The 14,282-nt window shown below is 57.8% G+C and overlaps 1 protein-coding gene across 2 annotated transcripts; it reads right to left on the bottom strand.

Annotated features, from left to right (window-relative positions):
- Window positions 1–683: 683 nt before the first annotated feature.
- On the bottom strand, window positions 684–13,428 carry CDH24 (cadherin 24). Of its 2 annotated transcripts, XM_038741279.1 has the most exons (13): window positions 13,264–13,428; window positions 12,071–12,121; window positions 11,260–11,594; window positions 10,797–11,091; window positions 8,883–9,002; window positions 8,614–8,781; window positions 6,161–6,354; window positions 5,143–5,396; window positions 4,910–5,046; window positions 2,993–3,114; window positions 2,790–2,901; window positions 1,619–1,867; window positions 684–1,420 (listed from the first exon to the last, which is right to left on the bottom strand). In XM_038741279.1, the coding sequence occupies exons 3-13, from the start codon at window positions 11,452–11,454 to the stop codon at window positions 867–869; spliced, it is 2,400 nt and encodes a 799-aa protein (XP_038597207.1). In that variant the 5' UTR covers window positions 11,455–11,594; window positions 12,071–12,121; window positions 13,264–13,428; the 3' UTR covers window positions 684–866. The 2 variants fall into 2 exon arrangements, with proteins under 2 accessions (XP_038597207.1, XP_038597209.1); XM_038741281.1 differs by lacking the exon at window positions 13,264–13,428 and having other exon boundaries at window positions 12,071–12,236.
- Window positions 13,429–14,282: the final 854 nt, after the last annotated feature.

Consider the following 14,282-nt stretch of genomic DNA (forward strand, 5'->3'; position numbering starts at 1 on the left):
GAGGCAAGAGGAGAAGCACAAGAGAAGAGAGACAGTCCCAGAGAGAGGCAAGGGGAGAGAGACAGTTCGAGAGAAGGAAGAGGAGAGATTCAGATAGAGAAAGGTAAGAGGTGAGAGCCAGTTCGAGAGGGACAAGAGGAGAATGTCCCAGAGGCAAGAGGAGAGAGAGAGGCAAGGGGAGAGAGACAGTTCGAGAGAAGGAAGAGGAGAGATTCAGTTAGAGAAAGGTAAGAGGTGAGAGACAGTTCGAGAGGGACAAGAGGAGAACGTCCCAGGGGCAAGAGGAGAGAGACAGTCCCAGAGAGAGGCAAGGGGAGAGACAGTTCGAGAGAAGGAAGAGGAGAGATTCAGTTAGAGAAAGGTAAGAGGTGAGAGACAGTTCGAGAGGGACAAGAGGAGAACGTCCCAGAGTCAAGAGGAGAGAGACAGTCCCAGAGAGAGGCAAGGGGAGAGAGACAGTGTCAGAGAGAGGCAAGGGGAGAGACCCAGAGAGAGGCAAGAAGTGAGAGACAGTCTGAGAGAGAGGCGAGAGAGACCCAGAGAGTCAGGGGGAGACAGTCCCACAGAGAGTCAGGAGGAGAGACACAGTCCCAGAGAGAGTCAGGGGGAGGGAGACAGTGCCAGAGAGAGGCAAAGGAAGAGAGATTCAGTCCCAGAGAGAGGCAAAGGGAGACAGTCCCAGAGTCAGGAGGAGAGAGACGGTCCTAGAGAGAGACAGAGGGAGAGAGAAGCAGACGAAGAGAGAGCCGGAGAGAGAGCCAAAGACGACGGGGGTCGTTGGGGAGGGTGAGGGGCAGCGGGGAGCCCCTTAGCCGGGGCCGGGGCTGGCGGGCTCAGGCCGGGGGCTCCCGGGCGGCCCGGGGCGCTCAGGGGGCGGGGGGCTCCTTGGCCCCGTAGAGCTCAGCCAGGGTGCGGAATAGTGGCCCCCAGTCCTCAAGGGGCTCGGTGGAGCCGGGGCTGGGGCCGGGGCCGCCTCCAGCCTCGCTCCCGGAGCCCAGGGAGCTGAGAGAGCCGCAGGACGAGCCGCGGCCCTCATAGCCGTACACCTGCACCGAGTCGTAGGGCGGCACGCCGGGGTCCTCGTCCGCCTCCCGCAGCCGCAGGCCCAGCAGCTGGCCCACGTCGGCCGGGCCGGGGGGCCGGGGCTGCCACGGGGGCCGGGCCCGGGGCGGCACGTCCCGGCGGGCGGAGGAGGCCGAGGGGCCGGAGGACAGGCCGCACGAGGGGCCGCAGGGACCGACGGCCGGGGCGGCGGCGCCGTCGGGGTTCTGCAGGGCCGTGATGTCGAAGGCCTCGGTGTCCTCCTCACCGCCGCCTTCGTCGTCGTAGGTGATGATGTTCTCGCGCACGTCCTCCTCCTCCAGCACCATCAACGCCTCCTGCTTCTGACGCCTCAGCGCCGCGAACAGCAGGCCCAGCGCTGGCGGGGCGGGGGCGGAGGTCGTCAGGGGGCAGGCCGCAGGGCACATCCCTCACAATCCACCCCTCCTAGCCACCCCACACCACCGGGATGCCAACGGCACCCCCATTGCTGAGGGGACAGGGCCATCAATCAATCAATCATGAATGAATGAATAAATACGATTGAATGAATGAATGAAATGAGAGGGCACCTCACCGAGCAGCGTTCCGACGCAGGCGAGGATGGCCAGCAGGGCCCCGGTGCTGAGGCCTGTGGGGGACAGCAGGGCCTCGGGCCTGCAGGAGGCCACGGTGCCGTCGGGCCGGCAGCGGCACACGCTGACCGTCACGGTGGCCGTGCTGCTCAGCACCGGCTGCCCTCCGTCCCGCAGCTCGATGGGCACCAGGTAGGCGGCCTGGCGCGGTGGGACCAGGCGCGGGGGCAGCAGCAAGTTGGCAGAGCCATCTGTGGGGACAGGACAGGAGGGAAGGGGGCACGGACCCAGCTGAGCGGAGCTGATCCAGCTCCGGGAAAGCCCCTCGGGGGCCGTCTCAGGGGGTGGGAACTGGCCTATGGGCCTGGGCTGTGCTGAGGTACTAGAGTGACCCATCTGTTGGACCATCCCCATGGGCGGGAGCGGTCCCAAGCAAAGGTTTCCTTCAGAGATTGGGACCCTGAGGGAGAGGAGAAGCTGGGGTCCTGGGGCAGATTCAGGGGCCTGGGGTTGGGGGGAGAGGGGGCAGGGGTTGGGACAGAGCCAGAGGCCAACACAGGGCTAGCCAGGTTGCTTAGTTGAAACATTGCAGCCTGTGAGCCCAAACCACCAGGCTAGAGCAGGGCCAACAGTCTAGGCCTCATGCTCCTGGGGGCTCAGTATGGGATGGGCAGTGGTCCAGGACCATGGAAGGGGAAAGAGAGATGAAGGCAGCTCTGGGTGGGAGGAGGGACACATCAATCAATCAATCGTATTTATTGAGCGCTTACTGTGTGCAGAGCACTGTACTAAGCCCTTGGGAAGTACAAGTTGGCAACATATAGAGGCAGTCCCTACCCAACAGTGGGCTCACAGTCTAAAACGGGGAGACAGAGAACAAAACCAAACATACTAACAAAATAAAATAAATAGAATAGATATGTACAAGTAAAATAAATAGAGTAATAAATATGTATAAACATATATACATATAGACAGGTGCTGTGGGGAAGGGAAGGAGGTAAGATGAGGGGGACGAGGGGAGAGGAAGGAAGGGGCTCAGTCTGGGAAGGCCTCCTGGAGGAGGTGAGCTCTCAGTAGGGCCTTGAAGGGAGGAAGAGACATGGATGCAGTCGCGGGCAAGAGAGCTGGGCGGGTGGGAGGGCTGGGGTGGGGTGAGTCGGGGGGGTTCACCTCTATTGTCCTGGATCGTGAAGTTGGCCTCGGTGCCCTGGGGGCTCTGTAGGGTCACCCAGCTGCTGTTGCCACCCTCGTCCCGGTCCACCGCCCGAACGACCTGGATCAGCTGGGAGGGGAGGGCGGAGGTCAGGCCCCTGGGGAGCGAATGGGGCTGGGGGAGGACCGGGCCCCCTCTTCCCCGGCAGCTCCCCGCCCACCTGGCCGGGGACAGCGGTGTCGCACACGAAGGTGTCATAGGGCTCGGCCAGCTGCGGGGCGTTGTCGTTCTCGTCCAGCGCCTGGATCGCCACCTGCACGCGGGAGGCCTGCGCGGGGCTGTCTGGAGCCAGAACACACGCACGGCACACGTGGCCGAAACCCAGCACGCAGACACACACCACACACACACTCTCCCAAACCACATGGGACACGAGCCCAGTACACATGGTGAAAAGAGCACCCACACAACTCCCAAAACGGGTGTGACACATGCATAGGGCACGTGGAGTAAATGCAGCACACACGCGCAACTCCCAAACTGTATGTGACACATTCATTCATTCACTCAGTCATATTTGTTGAGTGTTTACTGTGTGCAGAACACTGTTCCAAGCGCTTGGGAGAGTATGATACAACAATAAGCGGACATGTTCCCTGCCCCAGATGAGTTTACAATGAGTTTACAATGAGTTTAAGCACTTAGTACAGTACTCTGCACACAGTAAGCACTCAATTGAATGAATCTAGAGTGAAACAGCCTGCATGCAGCATACACATTACACATGGCTCATACCAAGCACATGCAAGTCACAAGCCACATGTGACCAACCATCGGGAACACACGGAGGGCAAACACAACACCCATGTGGCATTCCCCAACTTCACACACTGTATACCAACTATGTACAAACAGGGCACGCCTTCAGGTGGCACAAAGTGAGCACAGTGAGCACAACACATATACCTACAATAAATAGAAATATCATCCACCCCTTACACACTTTGGCCTGCCCCAGGGGTCAGCTGGCCATTCCGTTGGGGGTCACCGGCTACCTGGCCCTCCTTCAGCCTTCTTTTCTCCAAACCCCTGCATCCCAGACCGCCAGCACTCCCTCCCTCCACCTCCCCCCAGCTCTGCATATCCCCCTGAGTCTTTGGCCCAGGGCAGGTCAAGTGGGTGCGGGGAAAATGACCTATTTGTCCAAACCAGTCAGGCCGTTCTTGAAGGGTGCATCATCATCATCATCATCAATCGTATTTATTGAGCGCTTACTGTGTGCAGAGCACTGTACTAAGCGCTTGGGAAGTACAAATTGGCAATATATATGAGGGTGCATGAGGGGAGGAGGCCCAGGGAGGTGGGGTGAAGGGGAGGGAGGGTATGCACCCTAACCCTAACCAGAGAAGCAGCGTGGTCTAGTGGAAAGAACGCGGGCTTTGGAGTCAGAGGACGTGGGTTCTCATCCCAGCTCCGCCACTTGTCTGCTGTGTGACCTTGGGCAAGCCAATTAACTTCTCTGTGCCTCAGTTACCTCATCTGGAAAATGGGGATGAAGACTGAGCCCCATGTGGGACAACTTCATTACCTTGTAGTGCTTGGCACAGAGTAAGCGCTTAACAAATACCATTATTATTATTATTACTATTAACTCCCTCTCCTCCCAGACAGCTGAGGCTGCTCCGGAAGGAGTCTGCAGCTGGGTTTAGTCCGCGGACCCCCATACCTTACCCCCGGGGAAGGGGGAGGAAGCTGGAAGGGGGGCAGGGGAGGGTAGCAGACATAAGCAGGCTGACAAGGGGGCTGGGGCATGCCACCAGACCCCCGTAATGGGAGACCACGTCACTTAGGCCCTATGGTGGGGGCTGGGGATGGGGGGTGGGGGACCGGGAGCAGGGGTCCGGGGTAGGGGCCAGGGGTCGGAGGGACTACATGGCCCTATGGGGCTTGGAGGAGGAGCAAGTAGAGCTGCTGAGGCTGAGCCAGACAGGGCCCGATCCCCCACTGTGGGACCCACTCTGCCACTCTTTCCCCCGGCCCATCTCCTCCGACCCCCGGTTCTTCCCTCCGAGGGTCTCGGCTCCTAGTTCCCTGTCGGAGGCTCCCAGCTCCCCCGTTCCGAGCCCCCCCAGCTTACCCAGCTCGGTGGCCAGGACGGTGAGGTTGTACCAGGCCCGGACCTCGCGGTCCAGGGGCACGGCGGTGCGGATGGTGCCGTCCTCGGGCCCGATGGAGAAGCAGCGCTCCGGGTCCGAGTGTGGGAGGATGGAGTACCTGCGGGGGCGGGGGACCCCGACCTTTGGTGGGGGGCCGGGCCTCCCTCCGGCCGGCCCTCCGTTCCCCACCACGGCCTCCGCTTGGCGGGCTCACCTGACGGCGCTGGCCGGGGCGTCGAGGTCGGTGGCGGAGACTCGGCCCACCAGGGTCCCGGGGTCACTGTTCTCGGGCACTGCCAGGTGATAAGCAGATTGGGAGAAGGCCGGGGGCTCCGGGGCATCCTGCACCGTCACCTGCACCGACGCCACGTCCTTGAAGGGCCCGCGCCGCAGGTAGGCCGGGTCGATCAGGGTGTTCGTCGCCTCGACCCGGAAAGCGTAGGAGCGGCGGCTCTCGAAGTCTAGGGGCTGGGGGACACACGGGGGATTGGGGCAGCTCAGGGGGACTTGTGGGGGCTGGCAGGAGGAGGAGGGGGCTGGATGGGAGGAGGGGAAGGGGGCCGGGAAAAGGAGGGCCCGGGCTGGTGGGGTTGGGGTGGGAAGGGGCTGGACTGGGGGAGGCTCTAATGGATGCTGGGATTGGAGGGGAGCCGGACTAGGGGGGCTGAGGGAGCTGGAATGGGAGGGGGCTAATGGGGGCTGGGGTGGAAGCTCGCTGTGGGCAGGGAATGTGTCTGTTTATTGTTGTATTGTCCTCTCCCAAGCGCTTAGTACAGTGCTCTGCACACAGTAAGCGCTCAATGAATACGATTGAATGAATGAGGGGGCTGATGGGGGCCGGGATGGGAGGGGGCTAATTCATTCAACTGTATTTATTAAGTGCTTACTGTGTGTAGAGCATTGTAGGGTGCACTTGGGAAACTACAATACAGTAAACAGTGATAGTCCCTGTCGGTGAGGAGCTCACAGCCCAGCCTCGGCCACCCTTGTGTGGCTGGGGGAAGGGGGTTGGGGGGATTGTCATGCACTCGGATGTTATCGGACGACAGCCGAGAAGCCCCCCAAAATGCGACACTGTCGTTGAGGTAACAGCCCCGGAGCCAGGCTGGTAGGGGTGGGGGCTCCAGAGATGGATAACGGCACATGGACGGTGGGTTTCTCTGACCGAATGACCCCCCTCCCCATCGGGTCTTTAACTGGGGACCCCTCGGTGGAGTGGGGTGGGGGGTCACCTTGCGAATGGTGATGAGCCCGTCGCGCCCCTGGGCATCCGCGCTGACGCTGAAGGTCTCCGCTCCTTCCCCGTCCCCGTCCAGGATGCTGTAGGCCATGAGGGCGTTGTTCCCCAGGTCGGGATCCAGGGCCCGCAGGCGGCCCACCAAGGCCCCCGGCCCGGCCGTCTCTGCCACCGAAAACTGGTACAGGCCTAGGGAAGGGGCACCGGAGGGTAGAGGGAGGTCGCCCTGAGTCGGTGACACCGCCCCACCGACCCCCTGCTCTCACCCCAGGATCCTGGGCCCACTGGGTCCGTCCTGCCCCAGTACACATTGCAGAGGGCCTCGGAGGTGGGCAGGAGGAGTCAGGCGGACATAATAATAATAATAATAATAATGATAGCATTTATTAAGCACCTACTATGTGCAAAGCACTGTTCTAAGTGCTGGGGAGGTTACAAGGAGATCAGGTTGCCCCACGGTGGGCTCACAGCCTTAATCCCCATTTTCCAGATGAGGTAAAACCAATGCCCAGAGAAGTGAAGTGACTTGCCCAAAGTCACACAGCTGGCAACTGACGGAGCGGAATTTGAACCCGTGACCTCGGACTCCAAAGCCCAGGCTCTTTCCACTGAGCCACGCTGCTTCCCTAATAATAATAATGCTGCGGGGGTTCAAATCCCAGGTCTGCCGATTGTCAGCTGTGGGACTTTGGGCAGGTCACTTAAATTCTCTGGGCCTCAGTTACCTCATCTGGAAAATGGGGATTCATTCATTCATTCATTCAATCGTATTTATTGAGCGCTTACTGTGTGCAGAGCACTGTACTAAGTGCTTGGGAAGTACAAGTTGGCAACATATAGGGACGGTCCCTACCCAACAGTGGGCTCACAGTCTAGAAGGGGGAGACAGAGAACAAGATAAAACATATTAATAAAATAAAATAAATAGAATAAATATGTACAAATAAAATAAATAAATAAATAGAGTAATAATAATAATAATAATAATGGTATTTTTAAGTGCTTACTATGTGCAAAGCAGTGTTCTAAGCACTGGGGAGGTTACAAGGTGATCATGTTGTCCCACGAGGGGCTCACAGTTTTAATCCCCATTTTACAGATGAGGTAACTGAGGCACAGAGAAGTTAAGTGACAACTTAATAAATACAGACAAACATATATACAGGTGCTGTGGGGAGGGGAAGGAGGTAAGGCAGGGGGATGGAGCGGGGGAGAAACTCTGTGAGCCCCCCGTGGGACAACCTGATTACCTTGTAACCTCCTTAGTGCTTAAAACAGTGCTTTGCACATAGTAAGCACTTAAAAATGCCATTATTGTTATTATTATTATTCCTACTAATAATAGTATTTGTTAAGCGCTTACTATGTGCGAGGCACTGTAATCAATCAATCAATTGTATTTATTGAGTACTTACTGTGTGCAGAGCACTGTACTGAGCGCTTGGGAAGTACAAGTTGGCAACATATAGTGACAGTCCCTACCCAACAGCGGGCTCACAGTCTAAAAGGGGGAGACAGAGAACAAAACCAAACATAGTAACAAAATAAAATAAATAGAATAGATAGGTACAAGTAAAATAAATAAATAAATAGAGTAATAAATATGTACAAACATATATACATATATACAGGTGCTGTGGGGAAAGGAAGGAGGTAAGATGCGGGGGATGGAGAAGGGGATGAGGGGGAGAGGAAGGAAGGGGTTCAGTCTGGGAAGGTCTCCTGGAGGAGATGAGAACAAAACCAAACATACTAACAAAATAAAATAAATAGAATAGATATGTACAAGTAAAATAAATAAATAGAGTAATAAATACTGTACGAGGGGGAGAGGCAGGAAGGGGCTCAGTCTGGGAAGGCCTCCTGGAGGAGATGAGAACAAAATCAAACATACTAACAAAATAAAATAAATAGAATAGATATGTGCAAGTAAAATAAATAAATAGAGTAATAAACACTGTACTAAGCGCTGGGGTGCTTCGAGGCAAATCGGGTTGGACACAAGCCCCTGCCCCACATGGGACTCTCAGTCTTAGTCCCCATTTTACAGATGAGGGAACTGAGGCACAGAGAAGTGAAGTGACTCCTTGTAACCTCCCCAGCACTTAGAACAGTGCTTTGCCTATAGTAAGCGCTTAATAAATGCCATCATCATTATTATCCTTACCACCTCGGGGGTGCCAGTATCTCCCCGACTGGATCTTCCCCCTTTTAGACTGTGAGCCCACTGTTGGGTAGGGACTGTCTCTATATGTTGCCAGTTTGTACTTCCCAAGCGCTTAGTACAGTGCTCTGCACACAGTAAGCGCTCAATAAATGCGATTGATGATGATGATGATGATGACTCACCCAAGGCCACACCAGACACATGGAGGGGAGGGGGCAGATGGACCAGAGGGAGGAGGGGGACGCGATGGCCACTTGGAGGGGGCGGTGGGGCGACCTTACTCTGAGGGAATTTGGGGGGGTTGTCATTGACGTCGCTCAGGGTGACGGTCACCGTGGTGCTGCCAGAAAGTCCCCCCATGTGACCGCCCATGTCCTTGGCCTGAATCACCACCAGGAACTCCTCCTGAGTCTCCCGATCCATGTCGGGGATGGCCGTGCGCACCACACCTGCGGGGGTCCAAGGATGGAGGGACAGGCCGGGCTGACCCCCCAGGTCCCCAACCCCGGGGATGCCCACCCTTGCCCTCTCCTCCGGCCGGCCTCCTTACCCGTCTGGGGGTCCACGGAGAAGAAGGGCAGCCCGTCCAACACCGTGTACACCAGCTTGGCGCTGTTCCCGTAGCTGGGGTCATCCGCGTCCTGAGCCATCACCTGGATCACCGACGTCCCTGCCAGGGACCCCCGGTCACTCCCAGCCCGGGGCGCTTATAATAATAATAATGATGATGATGATGGCACTTATTAAGCGCTTACTACGTGCAAAGCACTGTTCTAAGCGCTGGGGAGGTTACAAGGTGATCAGGTTGTCCCACGGGGGGCTCACAGTCTTAATCCCCAGTTTACAGATGAGGTAACTGAGGCCCAGAGAAGTGACTTGCCCAAAGTCCACACAGCTGACAATTGGCGGAGCCGGGATTTGAACCCATGACCTCTGACTCCAATGCCCGGGCTCTTTTCCATTGAGCCACACTGCTTCTCCCAGCGTGAGAAGCTTAGTACAATCAATCAATCAATCAATCAATCAATTGTATTTATTGAGCGCTTACTGTGTGCAGAGCACCGTACTAAGCGCTTGGGAATTACAAGTTGGCAACATATAGAGACAATCCCTACCCAACATCATCATCAATCGTATTTATTGAGCGCTTACTGTGTGCAGAGCACTGTACTAAGCGCTTGGGAAGTACAAGTTGGCAACATATAGAGACAGTCCCTACCCAACAGTGGGCTCACAGTCTAAAAGTACAATGCTCTGCACACAGTAAGCACTCAATACGATTGAATGAATGGGGGGAGACCCTCTGTTCATTTATATTGATGCCTGTTTACTTGTAGTGATGTCTGTCTCCCCCGCCTAGACTGTGAGCCCGTTGGACTTTCCGAGCGCTTAGAACAGTGCTTTGCACATAGTAAGTGCTTAATAAATGCCGTCATTATTATTATTACAGCACTCTGCATGTAGTAAGCACTCAATAAATACGATTGAATGAATGAAAACCCTCGGGCATATAGCTATAATTCTGTTCATTTATATTGATGCCTATTTACTTGTAGTGAACTGTGAGCCCGTTGGACTTTCCGAGCTCTTAGTACAGCGCTCTGCACATAGTAAGCACTCAATAAATATGATTGAATGAATGAAAACCCTCGGGCATATAGCTATAATTCTGTTCATTTATATTGATGCCTATTTACTTGTAGTGAACTGTGAGCCCGTTGGACTTTCCGAGCTCTTAGTACAGCACTCTGCACGTAGTAAGCACTCAATAAATACGATTGAATGAATGAAAACCCTCGGGCATATAGCTATAATTCTGTTCATTTATATTGATGCCTATTTACTTGTAGTGATGTCTGTTTCCCCCACGTAGACTGTGAGCCCGTTGGACTTTCCGAGCTCTTAGGACAGCGCTCTGCACATAGTAAGCACTCAATAAATACGATTGAATGAATGAAAACCCTCGGGCATATAGCTATAATTCTGTTCATTTATATTGATGCCTGTTTACTTGTAATGATGTCTGTCTCCCCCACCTAGACTGTGAGCCCGTTGGACTTTCCAAGCTCTTAGGACAGCGCTCTGCACGTAGTAAGCACTCAATAAATACAATTGAATGAATGAAAACCCTCGGGCATATAGCTAATTCTGTTCATTTATATTGATGCCTGTTTTCTTGTATTGATGTCTATTTCCCCCACCTAGACTGTGAGCCCGTTGGACTTTCCGAGCTCTTAGGACAGCGCTCTGCACGTAGTAAGCACTCAATAAATACGATTGAAGGAATGAAAAGCCAGGCCCGGGGGTCCCTCAGGGGCATGGGAAGGGCAGGACAAGAGCAGGGAATCGTGTCTGTCAACTCAGTTGTATCGCGCCTTCCGGAGCGCTTACTACAGTGCTCTCTGCCCGGAGCAAGCACCCCATAAAGTCCATCGATTGACCGGTGACCGAGGGAGCGCCTCACCGACGTTGGACATCTCCGGCACGGTGGCGTGGTAGGGCCCGAGCGGGAAGACGGGGGGATTGTCGTTGATGTCCTGCACTTTGATGATGAATTCGGAGGGCGGCTCGAGGGGCCGGTTGGAGCCTCGGTCCACCGCCTGGGCCAGCAGGACGTACTGCGCCTTCTCCTCCCGGTCCAGGCTCTTGGTGACGTGGATGTTGCCCGTGGCCTCGTCGATCACAAACACGGTGCCCGCGCCCTCGCCCGTCAGCAGGTACTTGGTACGGCCCTCACCCCGGTCCACATCCGAGTGCAGCTGCCGGCCAGGGCGGGAGGGAGGGATACAGGTTAGAGGTCACGGGTCAGAGGTCACAGAGGGTCAGAGGTGACCGGACGGGGAGGCCAAGGGGACGGCGGGGGGTGGCCTGGGTCGGGGACGACTCTTTCTCAGTGGGAGGAGAAGGAGAGGGGGTTTAACGCTTACCCTCCCGATGAGGACCGGCTCGGGGCCTGCATACTCCTCGATGACGAAGAACTGGTTCCAGACCCAACTCCTCCGGGCCCGCAGCAACAGGGTCCCCGGCTCCCCCCGGCCCCCGGCCCGAGCCGGGGGTCCCAGCCGCCCTGCGCAGCCCCAGCCGCTCAGCCAGGCCAGGAGGAGCTGAACGAGGCCCCACATGCTCCGCTCCGGCCACCGCTCCGGCCACCGCTCACTGCCCCGGGGCTCGGCCGCCCGGACCACTCCCCGTGGGGCCGGTGCTGCCCATGGGGTGCGCAGGGGCAGCCGGCGAGGGGCGAGGCTACCCCATGGGCCCTGGCCTGTGGGAGAGGGAGAGTTGGTCAACGCCGGAGGTGACCAAGGTTGGGTTGTGGTCACGGGCCCTCAGACCCCAACTCACTCTCCCCCCAGCTATAATAGTAATAATAATTACGGTATTTGTTAAGCGCTTACTCTGTGCCAAGCCCTGTTCTAAGCGCTGGAGTAGATACAAGGTAATCAGGTTGTCCCACATGGGGCTCACAGTCTTCATCCCCATTTTCCAGATGAGGCACAGAGGAGTTAAGTGGCTTGTCCAAGGTCACACAGCAGGCAAGTGACAGAGCGGCGATTAGAACCCACATCCTCTGACTCCCAAGCCGGGCTCTTTCCCCTAAGCCACGCTCCTTGGCTACCATCCCCTGACGTTGCTATCCAAGTGTCTGAACACTCGACCACCCCATAGCTGACCCCAAACTCCACACCCCCTTGCCTTGGCGTGAACCCTCCCGTCCCCCCCAAATCCCTCCGTAGGCACCTCTGAGCTCCCGAATGGCTTCTTCTCTCGGCCGAGGCCACGCTCCTTCTCCTTGTGGGAAGAGAAGCGGGGGAGAGGAAAGGGAGGAAGGGGCAGGAAGAGAAGGGGCTGGAGATTCTGGGATTCGGCCACCCAGACTGACCCCGAGAGCAGTGGCGGGGTCCGGAGGGGACAGGAGGGGTCCAGGCCAGAGGGGTCAAAGGTCCAGAGGGCAGAGGGGACGGGGGTCCAGGCCAGAGGGATCAAAGGTCCGGAGGGGATGGGGAGGTCGAGGCCAGAGGGGTCAAGGGTCCAGAGGGCAGAGGGGACAGAATCCAGGCCAGGGGGTGAAGGGTCCAGGGTGGAGAGAGAGGGGTGGAAGAGACCAAGGAAGTCTGGTCCGGGGTGACCGGAGGAGGGGGTTAAAGGATCCAGACCTGGGGAGGGGATGGGGGGCTGACCAAATGTGAAATGAGGTCACCTAAGCTCACAATCAGTGCTCAGAACAGTGTTTTGCACATAGTAAGCGCTTAATAAATGCCATCATTATTATTATTAAGTGAGCTAGCTGTGGTGGTTGGGGGGGGGGGGGGTTCAGGAGAAAAAAATCCACCGAGGGGCTGCGCGTGGGGGAAGGAGGAGACGGAGGGAATTTGGGTGGGGGGTCAGTGACAAAGGCCCAGGAGGAGGGAGGGGGTCGGAGAGGTTGATAGTCCCGGAGGGGTCCGGGGGGGGGGGTCCGGGTCCTGGAATGATGGGGAGGATGTGGGGCTGGGGGAACCCCCATCCCGAGGGGCAGCAAGGTGGGGAGGGGGAAGGGAAGGGAAGGGAAGGGAAGGGAAGAGGGAAGGGAAGGGAGGGGAAGGGAAGGGACCCCTACCAGCCAGAGACCCCCCGGGCAGCGCCGCTCCTTCCTGCCCGGCCAGGCTGGGGCAGACCCCCGCCCTCCTTCCCTCCCTCCAGCTCCCCCCTTCTCTAGATCCCCCTGGGGGAGCAGGAGGGGAGGGGGAGAAACGGAGGAAGGAAAGGACGGGGAAACAGGGACAGGAGAGCAGGGAAAGAGGCCGGTCCCCTGGGCAGGTTTCCGAGGAAATAATAATAATAATAATAATAATAGCAACAATAATAATAATAATAGTAATAATAATAATGGGGATAATAATGATGATAATTACCCGAAAAGACCCCAGCAGAGCTCCCTCCGGCACCCTTACCTGGGGGCGGGGGTCTCTCGGGAGATCTCTGCCGGAGGCCGGGGGCGGACGGGGACAGAGACAGAGTCCCCCAGAGATCTCTCTAAGGAGACGAAGGCTCAGAGAGACACAGCCCGCCCGGAGACGGGGAAGGAGACGGGAGACGGGCAGGGCAGAGACAAAGAGGGACGGGGGCACAGGCAGAAACGGTCAGGGGCAGAGAGAGGCGGCGGGGGGGGGGGGGGGGGGGGGCGGGAGAAGGAGAGGGGTGGGCAGAGAGATGATGGGCACAGAGGATGGGCACAGATGATGGGCAGAGATGGGCACAGAGATGATGGGCAGAGAGGATGGGCAGAGAGGATGGGCAGAGAGGATGGGCAGAGATGTTGAGCAGAGAGGATGGGCAGAGGTGGGCACAGATGATGAGCAGAGACGATGGGCAGAGAGGATGGGCAGAGATGTTGAGCAGAGATGATGGGCAGCAGAGATGATGGGCAGCAGAGAGGGAGAGGCGGTCGCTGCAGGTCTGAGCGGCCCCGGAGAGAAGAAGGGAGCCAGGCGGAGGGGGAGGGACGGGCGCGGGGGCGGGGGCGGGGGCGGGGGCGGGGGCTCCGCCCGCCCGCCCGCTCAGGGAGCCGGGGGGCCCGGAGGGGGGGGGCGGAGGGGCCCGAGCCCCCCGACGACCCCCGGCCCCCCAAAGCCCCCCACCCCCCCCCCCGGAGCCCGAGCCAGGGGCGCAGAGACACCGTCGTCGACGCCAGCCGGGGTCCGACCCTGCGTCCGGCCCGGCCCCCCGGCCCCCCTCTGGGCCCGGGGGGCTTCGGGGGAGGGGGGACCCCCGACCCCCAAACCCCCTGCCCGGCTCGAGCGGCTGAGCGGGGCTCAGCGGAAAGAGCCCGGCCTTGGGAGTCGGAGGTCATGGGTTCGAATCCCGGCTCCGCCACATGTCTGCTGTGGGGCCCTGGGCAAGTCACTTCACTTCTCTGGAAAATGGGGATGAAGCCTGGGAGTCCCACGTGGGACAACCTGATCACCTTGTA

The sequence above is a fragment of the Tachyglossus aculeatus genome (assembly GCF_015852505.1).
Source record: "Tachyglossus aculeatus isolate mTacAcu1 chromosome 12 unlocalized genomic scaffold, mTacAcu1.pri SUPER_6_unloc_1, whole genome shotgun sequence".
Lineage (NCBI taxonomy): Eukaryota > Metazoa > Chordata > Mammalia > Monotremata > Tachyglossidae > Tachyglossus > Tachyglossus aculeatus.